The sequence below is a fragment of the Oculina patagonica genome, chromosome 6, assembly GCF_052425735.1.
Source record: "Oculina patagonica isolate OP01 chromosome 6, crgOcupat, whole genome shotgun sequence".
NCBI classification, from domain to species: domain Eukaryota; kingdom Metazoa; phylum Cnidaria; class Anthozoa; order Scleractinia; family Oculinidae; genus Oculina; species Oculina patagonica.
This window is the reverse complement of record NC_135763.1, coordinates 21,248,507-21,262,052: the sequence shown is the minus strand read 5'-3', so window position 1 is coordinate 21,262,052 and position 13,546 is coordinate 21,248,507. Positions and strand designations below refer to the sequence as shown.

The 13,546-nt window shown below is 36.2% G+C and overlaps 1 protein-coding gene across 3 annotated transcripts in view; it reads right to left on the bottom strand.

The window, feature by feature from the left end:
* The window catches only part of LOC144658784 (protein ELYS-like), a 123,224-nt gene that overhangs the window by 37,978 nt on the left and 71,700 nt on the right, over positions 1-13,546 (bottom strand). For all 3 annotated transcript variants that reach the window (XM_078519249.1, XM_078519250.1, XM_078519251.1), the window contains exons 18-24: positions 11,630-11,684; positions 11,488-11,512; positions 8,132-8,209; positions 7,560-7,677; positions 3,284-3,340; positions 906-962; positions 300-392 (exon numbers count right to left, since the gene is read on the bottom strand). In XM_078519249.1, the coding sequence (XP_078375375.1) occupies positions 300-392; positions 906-962; positions 3,284-3,340; positions 7,560-7,677; positions 8,132-8,209; positions 11,488-11,512; positions 11,630-11,684 (483 nt within the window). The remainder of the gene's footprint in view (positions 1-299; positions 393-905; positions 963-3,283; positions 3,341-7,559; positions 7,678-8,131; positions 8,210-11,487; positions 11,513-11,629; positions 11,685-13,546) is intronic.

Below are 13,546 nucleotides of genomic sequence, written 5' to 3'. Positions count from 1 at the left end.
AATAACACAGTGACTTCAAACAAAAAAATTAAAAGACAATAAACAAAACCCATAACCGATGAAGTTGTTTCTATAACACCAAGATGTACCCATTTACGTTCTTTCTCAATCTAGAGACCACACAAGGTCATATGTGATAATATATCACCTTTTACATTTTATCTGATGTAAGCTAAAATTAGTAAATTTAACAATATTATGTTAGAAAATATCTCACTTGAACGAATGTGCTACATGTATATACACAATTCAATACGAAGAAACAGGGAACCAATAAATATCAATCACCATATTACTACCTCAAAGTGCTGGTGATCAAGCATCCAAAATCCTTGGACAAGTTTGATTAAATCCTCTGACATGTTGAATGCCTTGGCGAATTTTGATGCAACCTAAGTTTCCAAAACAATTAAACCACAGGTTTTAGTTCCCAGATCTGTTTCAACTGTTAGAGAGAAATATAAACCTATCAATGAATGATGATGATGCCGATAATTATTATTGTTGTCATAATGTTGCTCAATAAGATAATTTTAAAAAGGCTAAAAAGGGATGAAAAGTTATAAAGATCTTAAAAAACAAAACGTTTTCGACTCTAAGGTCATCATCAGTGTCATCATCACTGATGACTCTAAGTGATGATGACCTTAGAGTCGAAAACATGTTGTTTTTTAAGATCTAATCGCTGATATGCCTGATATGTCATTTCATGATGTTGTACAACGGAAGAATTACAACAGAAGCTGCACAAGGTTCTTTTAAGCAAGTAATAACTCTAGTTGTCATGTAAAAGTTTCAGGGTGGCTCAGTTCAGTACATTTATAACTGTTATTTCTTGTTTAAATGCTTTGTTAAAGGTTTACCAATGACAAACTATCAAACTCTGAAAGACAAGAGAAAAATACCTCATTCCTTTGAAGTTCAGTATCCAGAAGGCACAAATCAAGCAACAAATAGAACACCTGTGTCATTCATGTTAAGGATTTTCTACAATACTTCATGTACCATGCATGGATTGACTCACTCATAAAGGGGACAACAAAGCTTCTGTCTCGGTTCTTGAATTGCATAATTTTGAATAGAAAAAGTTTAATCGTTTTTTGGAAATTTCATAATCTGACAGAAGAATCCTAAAATAAAATACAATTTTAAATTTTTGCCAAGTACCTGACCAGTCAGTCCAATAAATACTGGCAGGCTGCCTTAAAGGCAAATGCGGGTAAGTAAAAATTCCCAGAACTTTGATACGTGACACTTTCAAAATAAAAATAAAAACTTAAAAAAATGTTAAAAAAGAACACACCCGGTTTCCCTGTAGTGGAACATTTCAACTCCCCCGGCCACACTATATCAGACATAATTTCAAGTTAGAGGACTAAGAATGTGTTCTGGTTCCGGAGCACGACGGAAGCAAATTGAAATGGAAAGCATTTTTAAGCTCGGTTCAATGCAACCGCAGGGCTTGAACAATGCTTTTCATTATATTTAAACTGGGTGCGCGCGCTCAGGCTTCCGCACGCTCTTGGGCCTTTTAAATCCAACATGCGATCGCGTACACACTGGAAAACGGTTTCACACTGAAGAAGGGCTATGCCCAAACAAAAATGACACTTTTTACAACATTTTTAAAGTTTTTTTTGTTTTATAGGCAGCACTTCTCCACAACACAAATTTGATTTCACATGATATTTAGCAACACTTCATTAACAAAAAGAAGATGCACAAATTAGCAGCAGTGGATAGATACCCTTCTTATCATTCTGCGACCAGTAAAACATTGGTTACAAAAAGGTTTATAATTTTGGAGGCCAATGTGACTCTACTTTTAAAAGGTTAATCAGAGACAATTATAATAATATAAGCAATCAATCAATCTTTGTTTAATTACATGGTGGCACTTAACAGTTATATCACCAATAAACTTCTAGCCCTTTTAAATATAGCTAAGTACAATAATAGTTAGCCATATCACTAAGGATTAATTATAATAACAATTTACAAAGCAAAGGCAAAACTCAGAGAATCATAGGACAGTGCCATAATAGTTAGCCATATCACTAAGGATTAATTATGATAACAATTTACAAAGGAAAGGTGAAACTCAGAGAATCATAGGACAGTGCCATAATAGTTAGCCATATCACTAAGGATTAATTATGGTAACAATTTACAAAGGAAAGGTGAAACTCAGAGAATCATAGGACAGTGCCTGCAGTGGAGTGTTGATCAGCCATTATATGCAGGAGACATGTTCCAGTCAGCCCCTTCACCCCATCTCAACCAAACCTTGGATAAGGTAACAATCTGGTATTTTCTCTTGTTTAATTTTTATTATCATACATTTCCATATTCAGAACAAAGTCAAATGCCAAATTGTCCAAGGTTAAACCACAACAGCTAGTACACTGTATTGAAAGTAGTTGGTTTGTATTGTGCTCCCAGGGTGACTGCTAGTAAATAAAAAGGTTTGTGTCTGGGTTTTTTGCTTACACTTCCTGTGCAAAGGAAAGACCTTGGGGTATTTGGGTGGTGACACAAGAACAGAAATGTTGCTTTCACAGTTTTTCTGCTTTGCTCTGTTTCTTTTTGTCAAAAAATGGTGCAAAGATGTGTCATGAATTTCTCCAACACACAAAAAAATGACATTATTTTCCCCTGGGGTGTGGCCTTCATTTTGAAATGAGTAAAATTTGGGCATAAATGTATACAAAGTAGTCAAGCAGTCCTACAATTATGTTCTGCAGGACAAAAGTACATGCTTGGCATCGTTTAGCTGGCTTTCTTTTCCAAGCAATCAAGCTCAAGAAGTTAGTCATGTATGAATCCAATCTAAAGGAGAACTTGATTAAGAATGTTCCTCTGTGAAAAGTCCCTGACTGTTTTGACAGGATTTCCCTTGAGGACACTTTATGTACAGGTATAAACTTATACATAAAGATCTCTTAAGCAAAAAAAAAAGTGCTGTAGTATAATTAATTCCCCCTAATCTGAAAAAAATTCCATCATTTGAGATATTATCTAGAGAAGCATTATTTTACAGATAAGGTCAGAATTGAAAAGACAGAAGTCAGTGTTATAAATGTGTAATGAAACTGTCATGGCGTTTATAAATAGCTGGTAATCAAGGACTGAATAATTTATGGCCATCAAGAATGTTTGAATTCTATAACTACAGTGTTTATTTTCTGGGCCATGTTCAATGTCTGTATACATGTACCTTAAATCAGTCGAACACTGATCACTCAAGAAATGTAGTATAATTATCTTGTTTGTTAAAGGATACAAAACAGTGTTTCCAAGTAGGATGGACATTCTCCAGTAAATACAGACTGCACAGGCCCTGAAACAACAAAATCATACAAAATGTCACAATTTGTTTGGAGTTTGTTCCTTTGGACATGAATTCCACATCACACTAAACAACTTTAAACTTAAGCACTGTGTTTCTTATTAATTATGGTTTTAATAATAATAATAATAATAATAATAATAATAATAATAATAATTTACTTATATTGCGCAATTATCAATTTAAAAATTTTCAATTGCGCATTACAATATAGTTAAAAAAAACTAAAAATTTAAAATTTAAATTCACAAGCTAAAAAAGATTAAAATGTATATGACTATAAAAAGAAATGTACAATTAAAAAGCTTTTAAAAATAAAAAGGTCTTGATGGCTTTCTTAAAACTTTGCAGAGATGGCATGTTTCTTATTTCACTTGGAAGATCGTTCCATAATTTAGGGGCGGCCACATGAAAAGAGCGATCCCCAAGCGTTGCGAGTGATTTACATTGGCTATAATTAAGGCGTAAACCATTGTTGGAACGCAGGTAATGTCTTCCAGCAGTTTCTCTAACGGAAATAAGTTCAGTTATGTAGGCTGGAGCAAGACCATGTACGGCTTTAAAAGTAATCAACAAAATTTTAAAAACTATACGATATGTAACAGGCAACCAGTGCAATGACTTGAGCAGAGGTGTGATGTGGCAATATCTGCTCTCCTGGAAAATCAATCGCGCAGCTGCATTCTGAACCCTTTGTAATTTTTGAAGATGGCGTTCAGGCACTCCAAATAGGAGACTGTTACAATAGTCAAGCCGGCTTGATATAAAAGCATGAATCAGTGTTTCTGTGCATTCTTTGGTTAAGAACCTTCTAATTCTTCTAATGTTGTAGAGATGGTAGAACGCTGCGGAACTGGTCTTAGTGATATGATCCACCATAGATAAGTTTGAGTCAAGCCAGACTCCAAGATTCTTAACAGGAGATTGCGGAACTATGTTTGCATTACCGACCGTAATGTGCGAGGTGTTTACTTTGGCAAGCTGCTGTTTTGTGCCAATCAGAAGAAACTCAGTCTTATCCTCATTCAGTAGTAGTTTATTATCATGCATCCAACTCCTGATGACTTGAATACAACGCTCGATGGCAGCAATAGCATCTGAGTGACCCGTTTCATCTGCAGGGCTAAAGGAGTTGGGTGTCATCTGCGTAGCAATTGACAGATGGAAGAAAATCTTGAATGACATCTAGTAGCGAGCTCGTATAGATCGTAAACAAGAGCGGCCCAAGACAGGAGCCTTGAGGAACCCCGCAGTTCAAATAGAAACTCTTAGACTGACACCCACGAACCAATATCCGCTGACAGCGTCCTGATAGATACGATCGGAACCACTCAAATGCCCTGCCTCCAAGTCTCCGCTTTTTGAGTGCCTTCAGCAAGATATCGTGGTCAACTGTGTCAAAAGCAGCGCTAAGATCTAACAGCACGAGTAGAGTTACATGCTGCTTATTCATGTTTAGGAGGATGTCGTTTTTGACTTTCAGGAGTGCAGTTTCAGTGCTGTGGTTCTCTCTGTAAGTCGATTGCGTGATCGGGTATAAGCCCACATCAACCATATGATCATGTATCTGATGAAAGACTGCCTTCTCCGTAAGCTTAGATAGGAAAGCCAAATTGCTAACTGGTCTGAAGTTCTTAAATGTAATATCGAGACCAGGCTTATTGAGTAATGGGCAAACTAGCGCTTCTTTCCAACTCTCAGGAAAGTGACCAGCTTTTAATGATTTATTTACGATTGAAGTGATGACCGGAAGTAGAGCGTCACATTTGCTGACCAAGCGGGAGGGCATGGGATCAAGTGGACAGGTCTTCAACGCCGAGTTCTGGATTAGTGATTTAACATCTTTGTCAGACAAAGTCTTGAAAGCAGATAACGTTGGAATTACCATAGCATTACTATTAACAGTAATAGACTCCAAGGGAACCGTTAAATCTGTGATATCAGCATCAATTTGTCTCCGGATGGTATCAATCTTTGTCACAAAATATTTTCCCAGTTCGTTAGCAAAAGTCGGAGCATGCAGGTTTGGAGGTAGCCCGTCGTCCTGAGACTGATTAAACAAGCGCTTACTAGCACGGAATAACTTACGTTGGTCAAAGCTGTTTTCCTCAATAAAGTTAGTATAAAACGCCTGCCGTGCTTTGTTCATAAGATTGTTAACAGCATTGCGCTTGATTTTGAAGGCGACCAAGTCGGAATTAAGTTTCGACAACCTCCATCTTCTCTCAGCTTTCCGACGCTCTCTTTTAGCATGTCTAATTTCCTCAGTGTACCATGGAACTCGCGGCCGCACAACAATGGTTCGGGTCTTTACAGGGGCATACTTGTCCAAAGCAGCTGTTAGGGTTTTATTATAAGAAACAACAAGCTCGTCAAGATCATCTGGTGGATTTTTGCATAAATCAGACTTAGCCAAGTCATCATTCAGGTTTTCAATGTTAACTGATTTTAGTTTCCTGAACGAAAGTGTCCTGGTGGAGAAAGAAGGCTTGATAGAATGAAGATGACACAACACCGAGGCGTGATCAGAAAAATAGCGATCAATTCGAGGTGTAGATTTTTGCAGGCTTTCACTGCTACTTCTATTAACCAGCTTTAAATTGAAATGGTCACTCTTTCATTTGCACATTTTATTTTAGTTCACATATATTATGTAACTATGATTTATTTCAAATGGGTGACAATAATCATATTCAAGAAAGTTAGATCTATATATTGTATACAGTTCTACTTCAGGGAACTATTAATAAAGGATAGAAGAAATTACATGCATGTTGTGATTAGCTGATTCAAGCCATTTCAGGATATCGATCATCATTGTATAGAAACATATTATTGGCTGAAGTTGAGCAAATTAAATAATTGTGATTAGCAGATCAATAATTATTTGCCTCAGGCAAAGGTTGAGGCAAATGTTTTGACCTCCAAGACACTGACAAATCATGATACAGTCAACTCTATCTCTCTTAACGGACACCTCTATAAGACGGACACCTCCTTAAGACGGACACCTGGTGATGGTCCCTGCCATTTTTCAGTCATTTTTCTGTAACCAAACTCCCTATAAGACGGACACCTCTCTAAGATGGACAACGGAAACTTTGAAATCATTAACAGACACTTGAGAAGTGCTTTTTATCCTGTTTTATTAGTGAAAATACTTTCAAACTTCGTATCAACCTAAAGGAAAGTTAATCAGCGCCCTAAGGACAAGTGTATACCAAGCTAACTTACCAAAAACAACTACGCTTTAACATTACTTCTCTGTTACGTGTATGGAGACTAAAGAAGTCGTTTTCTATACTTACAGTATTACAGTTTGTAGAAGCTCTCAATTTTTGCTTAAACAAGCAGATACGTTCCTTTTATTATTTTAGTCTTGTTGCAGTTAGCAAAGGTTTGTTGCATCGTGCAAAAGTTTAGCTTTATTACCTCAGAATTACTGGTGTTATGTTACCTCGACTCTCCACAAGGCAGACACCTCTCTTAGCAGACAGCTGCGGCCAGTCCCAAAGATGTCTGCCTTTGAGAGTGTTGACTTTTTTTTGCGATAACCAAGTTCAAGTTTTGAACTTGTGTTTGGTCTAGTAGAAATTTTATATCATTCTCCGACAACTCTAGAAATTGAGTTGTGGTTTTTCTGAGAAGTGGACACAACAGCTTACTATGCATGATCAGAATATCATTTGTGCAAAATCAATGTCAGACAGCAATGTACATGAGCAGACCACTATTTGTAGACAGTTATTTGCAGATCATAATAATTATTACAGTTCTAATTCAGGGAATTATAAAGGATAGAAAAAATTATGCATGTTGTGATTAGCTGAAAGCCATTTGATATCATCATGTGTTTAATAAAGGATGATGATGATGATGATGATGGTGGGCTCATGGCCAATTAAAAGGAAGGAAAAACAATACATTGAATGAAAAGAAAAATTACCAGTATTCTGACTTTTTATTTCAGCAAGGTAATAAGAGACTTCGTTGTTTCCATACAGCCATGGAACAATTATTAATTTATGCAAGTTCAATGGAGAACATATTCCCCTAAACTTTGACTTGTGTTCCCATAACTCTATGGAATCAGAGAAAATGCTTTCTATTCCATAGTTTAGTAAGACAAACTGAGCTAAACTCAACCAAACAAACATCAGCAGTGATATTTACCACTGCTAAGACATGTAAACTGTCAATAAACACTTACATGTAGACTGCTGGGTGGATACTGCTGACTACCTCCCTTAGAAATCCACTGGCTTACTGCTTGGTAACCAAACTGAGTGATAAGTTTGTCTACCATCAAGCCACCAGAGCCTGGATCACTGAAAAAAAAAACCCACAACTACTGAGTTTCAGATGCTGCACTGTTTAAAGCGACCTTTACACGACAAACTATTGGCCAACTCGTGTTGGCAAACTCAAGTTGGTCCGTGTGAACGACGCAACAACAGTGAACAAGTTGGCCAACTGTTGGCAACAAAATAGAACTTGTCTCTATTCTCACCAACAGTTGGCCAACTTGTTCACTGTTGTTGTGTCGTTCACACACACCAACTTGAGTTTGCCAACATGAGTTTGCCATCTTAAGTTTGTCATGTGAAGGCTGCTTAAAAATACCTCAAAATTCCCATTATACACCCCCCCTCCCACCCCCGCAAAAAAAAAAAACTGATCACCCACTTTTCCACTCATAAGGTTATGGTTTGATGTTAGTTCTACCTAGCGGATCTTTTGCAACTACAGTGTAGATAAGAAGTTAAGAAAACCAAGACATACTCGCCACACAGATTTTCCAAGTCCTTGCGTCTACTTTCACAAGCACTACTGAGGGTAACAGCAGGGTAACAGTGTCCTCTGAAAGAAAGTTGATCTTGAATTTTTAAACCAGCCTTTTATTCATTTGCTTTCATCAAAGACTACAATGTACATGTGCATATTACAGAAAGCAAAAATCAGAGCTCAAAAAACCCATTCCAATTGGCATTAAAATGGATACATCAAGATAAACTTTCTGCAAGGCCAAATAAATAAAAACCAAATTTTAAGTTTGGTGTTGGAACTGCAGTCATGTTGCAGTGGTAAAGGCAATTATCCAAAGCATCAAAATATTAATTATAAACTGAGATGTGGATATACTTATTTCATTATTAATTATTTTTAGTGCTAGGCATAAAGAACTACAAAATTATGATAAATAATTCTCAGGTATACCCAGAACAGTGTTCAGCCACCTGGATTTCATTTGTCAGGTTATTCCAGTTGTTCTCAGGTTTAATATTTTGGCTCATCTGTAGTTAGCATTGCATATTTTTGTTGGTTTTGTACACCAACACAGGTAAGAGCAATAATAGCGGAGCTCCCACGCGCCAAAGGCGCGCGAGCGGAGCATCCATAGGCAGGCAAATGGTATCTTATCAAACCGAGAAATACGCCTACGTACGTACGCCTGTACACACGGATTAGGTCTGGGGACGAGGTTGCCCGCCCGTGGCTAAAGAAAAGTAAGGAAATTGCAAACAGCAAATAAAGCTCCAAAGGCAAGACAAAATGTACACAAGGGGTAAAATTACACAGCGATACTACACAGCAAAATATCTGAGAGGTTTATTATCCAACTGCTCTATTTTGCTAGTCTTTTTTTGTGTGTGAGCGTATCGAAGCCTTTACCCCCAAAAAACAATATGGCTCGATGGCTCAAGAAGAGAATTTAGTGGCATTCTCAGATATTTCAACTTAAATGTTCGGATACTTTTTAGTGGGTATCCACCAAACACCACTTGTGTTCCTTCCTGGGAGTTCCTTACGCTTATCTTTGCTACAGTCACCATTGTTATTTGCTTGTAACATGATACCTTTGTTTTTCACGTCCACAACAATGGCAGTTGTTTTGCTTTTAATAATAAAGCCAACTATTTTCACTTTAATTTAACTAAGTTGTTGTTTTAACGGCTCGAAAGACATTTTTCAAATAAAAAGCAGCTCTTTCGAAAGGCTTTTTTAAAGCGCGGTACAGCTAGGATATTTGTTCCCTTGTTATTAGGAGTTTTGCGCCAAAAATCTCGGTGCAAGTTTTTGCATACTTAATTACGAATTAGCGCTGTGAAAGTCTCAAAATCTAATTTAATTAGTTTGCGGTTTAAACCTGGCTCCACAGAGCCTGCATGAAACCTACTGCAGAACACACGATACACGCAATGTTCCTGAGAATATAACGTAGACTAATCTGCGCATGCGTTTGGCACAAAGTTCTTTGCTCTAGAAAGAATAGTACCACCAGAAGAGCAAAGGGTTTTCTGAAACAAATATATACCTTTGAAATCTTCATATGAAAGTAACGTAGTTATGCTCCGTGTTTTACCTGAGGCGTACAGTCAGGTGCTCCCCATCCCCACCCCTCCACAGAAATAATTAATTAATTGATATAAATTAATTTATTGACTATTAAAGTTTACACCATAGCACTTTAGGGGTTTAGGGGTTTAGCGGATGACAGCCCCAACAAACCATCACAATAGTGCATTCTGCACTAAAAAGAGTGACAGAGAATCGAGAACTTTCTTACCGTAATATTTCTCACACGATGTCCTCAAAAGTCACCTATATTCAGCGGAATTGTAGATAACGAAAGAGGTGTATGATAAGACCCGGAATAATTGCAAAAGATATTACTTGTGGACATCCAGTTTGCTTCTTTCTGTTGTTTGCGGATGAATCTTCGCCCGTCAACATCAAGAATACAATAATTTTAGAATTGATTGTGTAAAAACGAAGCTAAACACTGCATGGATCAAGTCCGCTGAAGAAAGATACAGAAACCTGATGCAAGGTAACAACCTGTACTGAATTACTGAGTTTGATTTTATAACAGAAAATTTCATGATGTTTATAAACTTAAGCTTACTTTCTGAGCACAGTTTCGATAGATTCTGTGTCGGCAAAGTTTTAAATAGATCTTTCCGTAACTTAAGCTTATACTATGTCCCTTTCCGTCGCTTTAACTGTGATGTTTAGTACATTTATGCTTACGCCTACATGTCAGTTAATTTTCTTTGTTCCCCTGAGTTGGTTTTATTTGCTATGGATTTACCGACTATCTATTGCCGTAAGTTGATTTTCTTTGGCCGTCAATAAAGTCGAATTCTAATCCTTTGCCATGAGAGTTTATTTCTTATTGCTGTGAGTTTATTCCGACTTTTAACCTTACATTTTCTCGGCGGAAGAAATTCATACAGTATGAGTGACGTCTTTCAAAGTGCTAAATGGCGACAAAGCAAAAAGCTCGAACAAAATAAACTTATTTAAACTGAACAAGTTTGCTCTGAAAAACATGTTTACCCCATATATAGCTTGAGCACGAGGTGAAAAATACAAACTGACTCATATTTTTCAAAGTAGTTCAAACAATTATTTTGCTTTAGTATAGCCCACTTTTACACTGAATAACTACACTGAATAGAGACGATTTAGTGTATGTTTAAATTTGTTTAAACTGTACACATGGTAATAAATAAAAGATAAGTTTTAAATTTGCGTATGTGACTGTCTTTTTGTGAGCAACCCATTTAAGTGCGCCGATGCTAAGACAAATACAGGAAAGAAAAGTAAGCTGGGAATATGCCCACAAATTATATTGTTGTCATTTTGTATAAAGCAAAACGATAAGAGAATCGTAAAACTATTTTTTATTCTTAGAAAGCAGGGAATAAACTCTTAATTAATTTTTAGGCCATGAGTTGCATTAAAGCAAAATGATAAGTGGATCGTAAAACAATTTTCTATTCTTTCGAAAGGGCTGGAGAGAATAAACTCTTAATTAATATTTAGGCCATTAGTTGTTCTGCCTCGAGATTATGATGGATTTATATTTGTCTTGCACCTGTGGTCCAGCCTTAATACATTAAAGCTTTGACCGCATATTTATCAAAATGAAAACATTGTAACTCCAGCTGAAATTAAATAAATTAAAGGGGAGCTCTGCTTTTAGGCTTGCCTAAATCTATATTATTAAGACACCTGACAGCAGTTCTCTACCAAACAAAACTGCTCTTACTTCATTTGATACAAACACCCTTGTTAAACCCTGACTTATCAATTAGATAAATTTGTAGCTAGGTACATGTAATTTTTCACACCTTTTGGATGCTGCTATTGAGCCCTCTGAAAGAAAAACAACAAACCTTCAGTACACAGATTTTAAGATAAATTTTTCAACATCAAAAAAACAAAAAACAAAAACAAAGCTAAATTAGGCACAACATCAACATAATTTTTTACCTGACTGTTCAGGCAATAATCCTTGTCCAATAAGCCACAAAACAACTCTTAGATACTGCAAAAAGACAAAATTGTCAGCCTGTGATGAAATTGTAATTGACTGTCACCTTGAGCTATCATCCCATAGCTTGTTTTTATATTTACGATTCAAATGCACATTTAAACTTATAACCACTGATTGTACAGGCTTAGCCAGATGAAATAGATGATCCAGTCCTGAATCATTCTGCTGCTTCACTAAAGTTTGGTTTGAATAATCTATAAAATATTCTTGTAACACATTTTTTTAAAAAATACTGATACAAAAATTAACTGTTGTCTGTCAATCCCATGCACCTTCTATAGGATGAGTTAGTGAAATTGACTCACTTCACTCTGTGGTGAAATGGTTTGAACAAAGCACACCATTATCAATTTTAAAACAAAAGTGGCTTCAAATTTCAACAAAATCAAACAAAATGGAAGAGTTAATTTATATTAATTTTGTAAAGAACTTAACAAATATCCATTTTTTTATATTTTCACTGGAATGTTGCTGTAATTTTATTGTGATGGTGTAGTTTATACACATCAGTATGTCAGTGAATTTAATTAAATTTGCTTTGGTTCAGCTGTTCATGCACAACAACTTTCTTTGAAACAATTCATGTTGAACAAATTTTCGCTCTATCAAATTCAGTGAGAAAATAATTTATGTATTTGCATGTAGCATCTTAATGAAAACATTGTCAGCTCATTGCTACAGCATTGAAGAAGAAATAGTTTAATTTATATGATTTTCCCTGTCACTCCAATGGCAAGCCTCAAAATTAAACAAATCCTTTAGTCACCATTTGGCATAGTAACTATGCCATTTGGTGACTACTGGTAAGTGCTTAAAAATAGTTGCCAAATGCAAATTTTTTTGTCACCAGATTGTAAAATCAAATAGGGCCTAGTTCAAAAGTGTTTTAAATCTTTTGTAGGAATTTAATCCAAAAAAGGACTGAATACATAAACATTTAAAAACAAAACAAAGCAATCTTATCACAAGGTTTGAAACAAACACATTATATATATAAGATTTTGTGGACACTATTAACTCTAGCTGACATAAAGACGAAGGAATCCACACGGTGGATAGCCATGCATTACAAGAGACACAACCCATAGGCATACATGATGTACTCAAGGGTTTGCAATGCATTGTAGGGCAACTTCAAAATGTGCAAGTTTTCTGATGGGAGTGAATCTTTTAGGGCAAAGCAAAAGGATTAGCCATGTTCAAAATGAGCGGGGGGACTGGGTATGAATATTCAATATGAAGTTTTCAACTCGATCGCAGGCGTGAGACTCACGCCTAAGGCGTGAGAGTTGACAGGTTTACGCATAGGTACATGTATGGTTCACTTTTAAGCTCTCTTATTTCAACGATTTTTAAAAGAGTATCATGCCTTTTCGTTTAAACCAATAACTCTCAAATTTTGTTGAGTTACATTGGCAAACAGTCAGTTGCAATAATTTTCAAGTCCTGGCTGGCATTATTCTTCACCAAAAATCATAGTTGGTTTAATATACTAACTCCTCCCATATATATGTAAGGTTATTTATTTTATGAGCATATAGTGCAAACCAACCCCAATTAAGGTTTTGATTCACATTAAAGGTCACGTAGCAATGCTAATGGTGGTAAAAAATGCAAAATGTATTGGAATTTAACCATGAACCTTGCACTTTTGGTAAAAACCCTCTACCACTGAGCTATGGAGCAAGTGGAAGCTGGTCGATTATTGAAGTTCTATGAATTTATATCTGTCTGGTGATGGATAGGAGAGGGAACCACAAGTATTGTCAGTCATTCTTTGTGTTCCCTCCTGGCAGCTGTATTTGGAAGGTTAATTTATAAAATTTTCTTTCATGCAAGCAAACTTTGTTTTT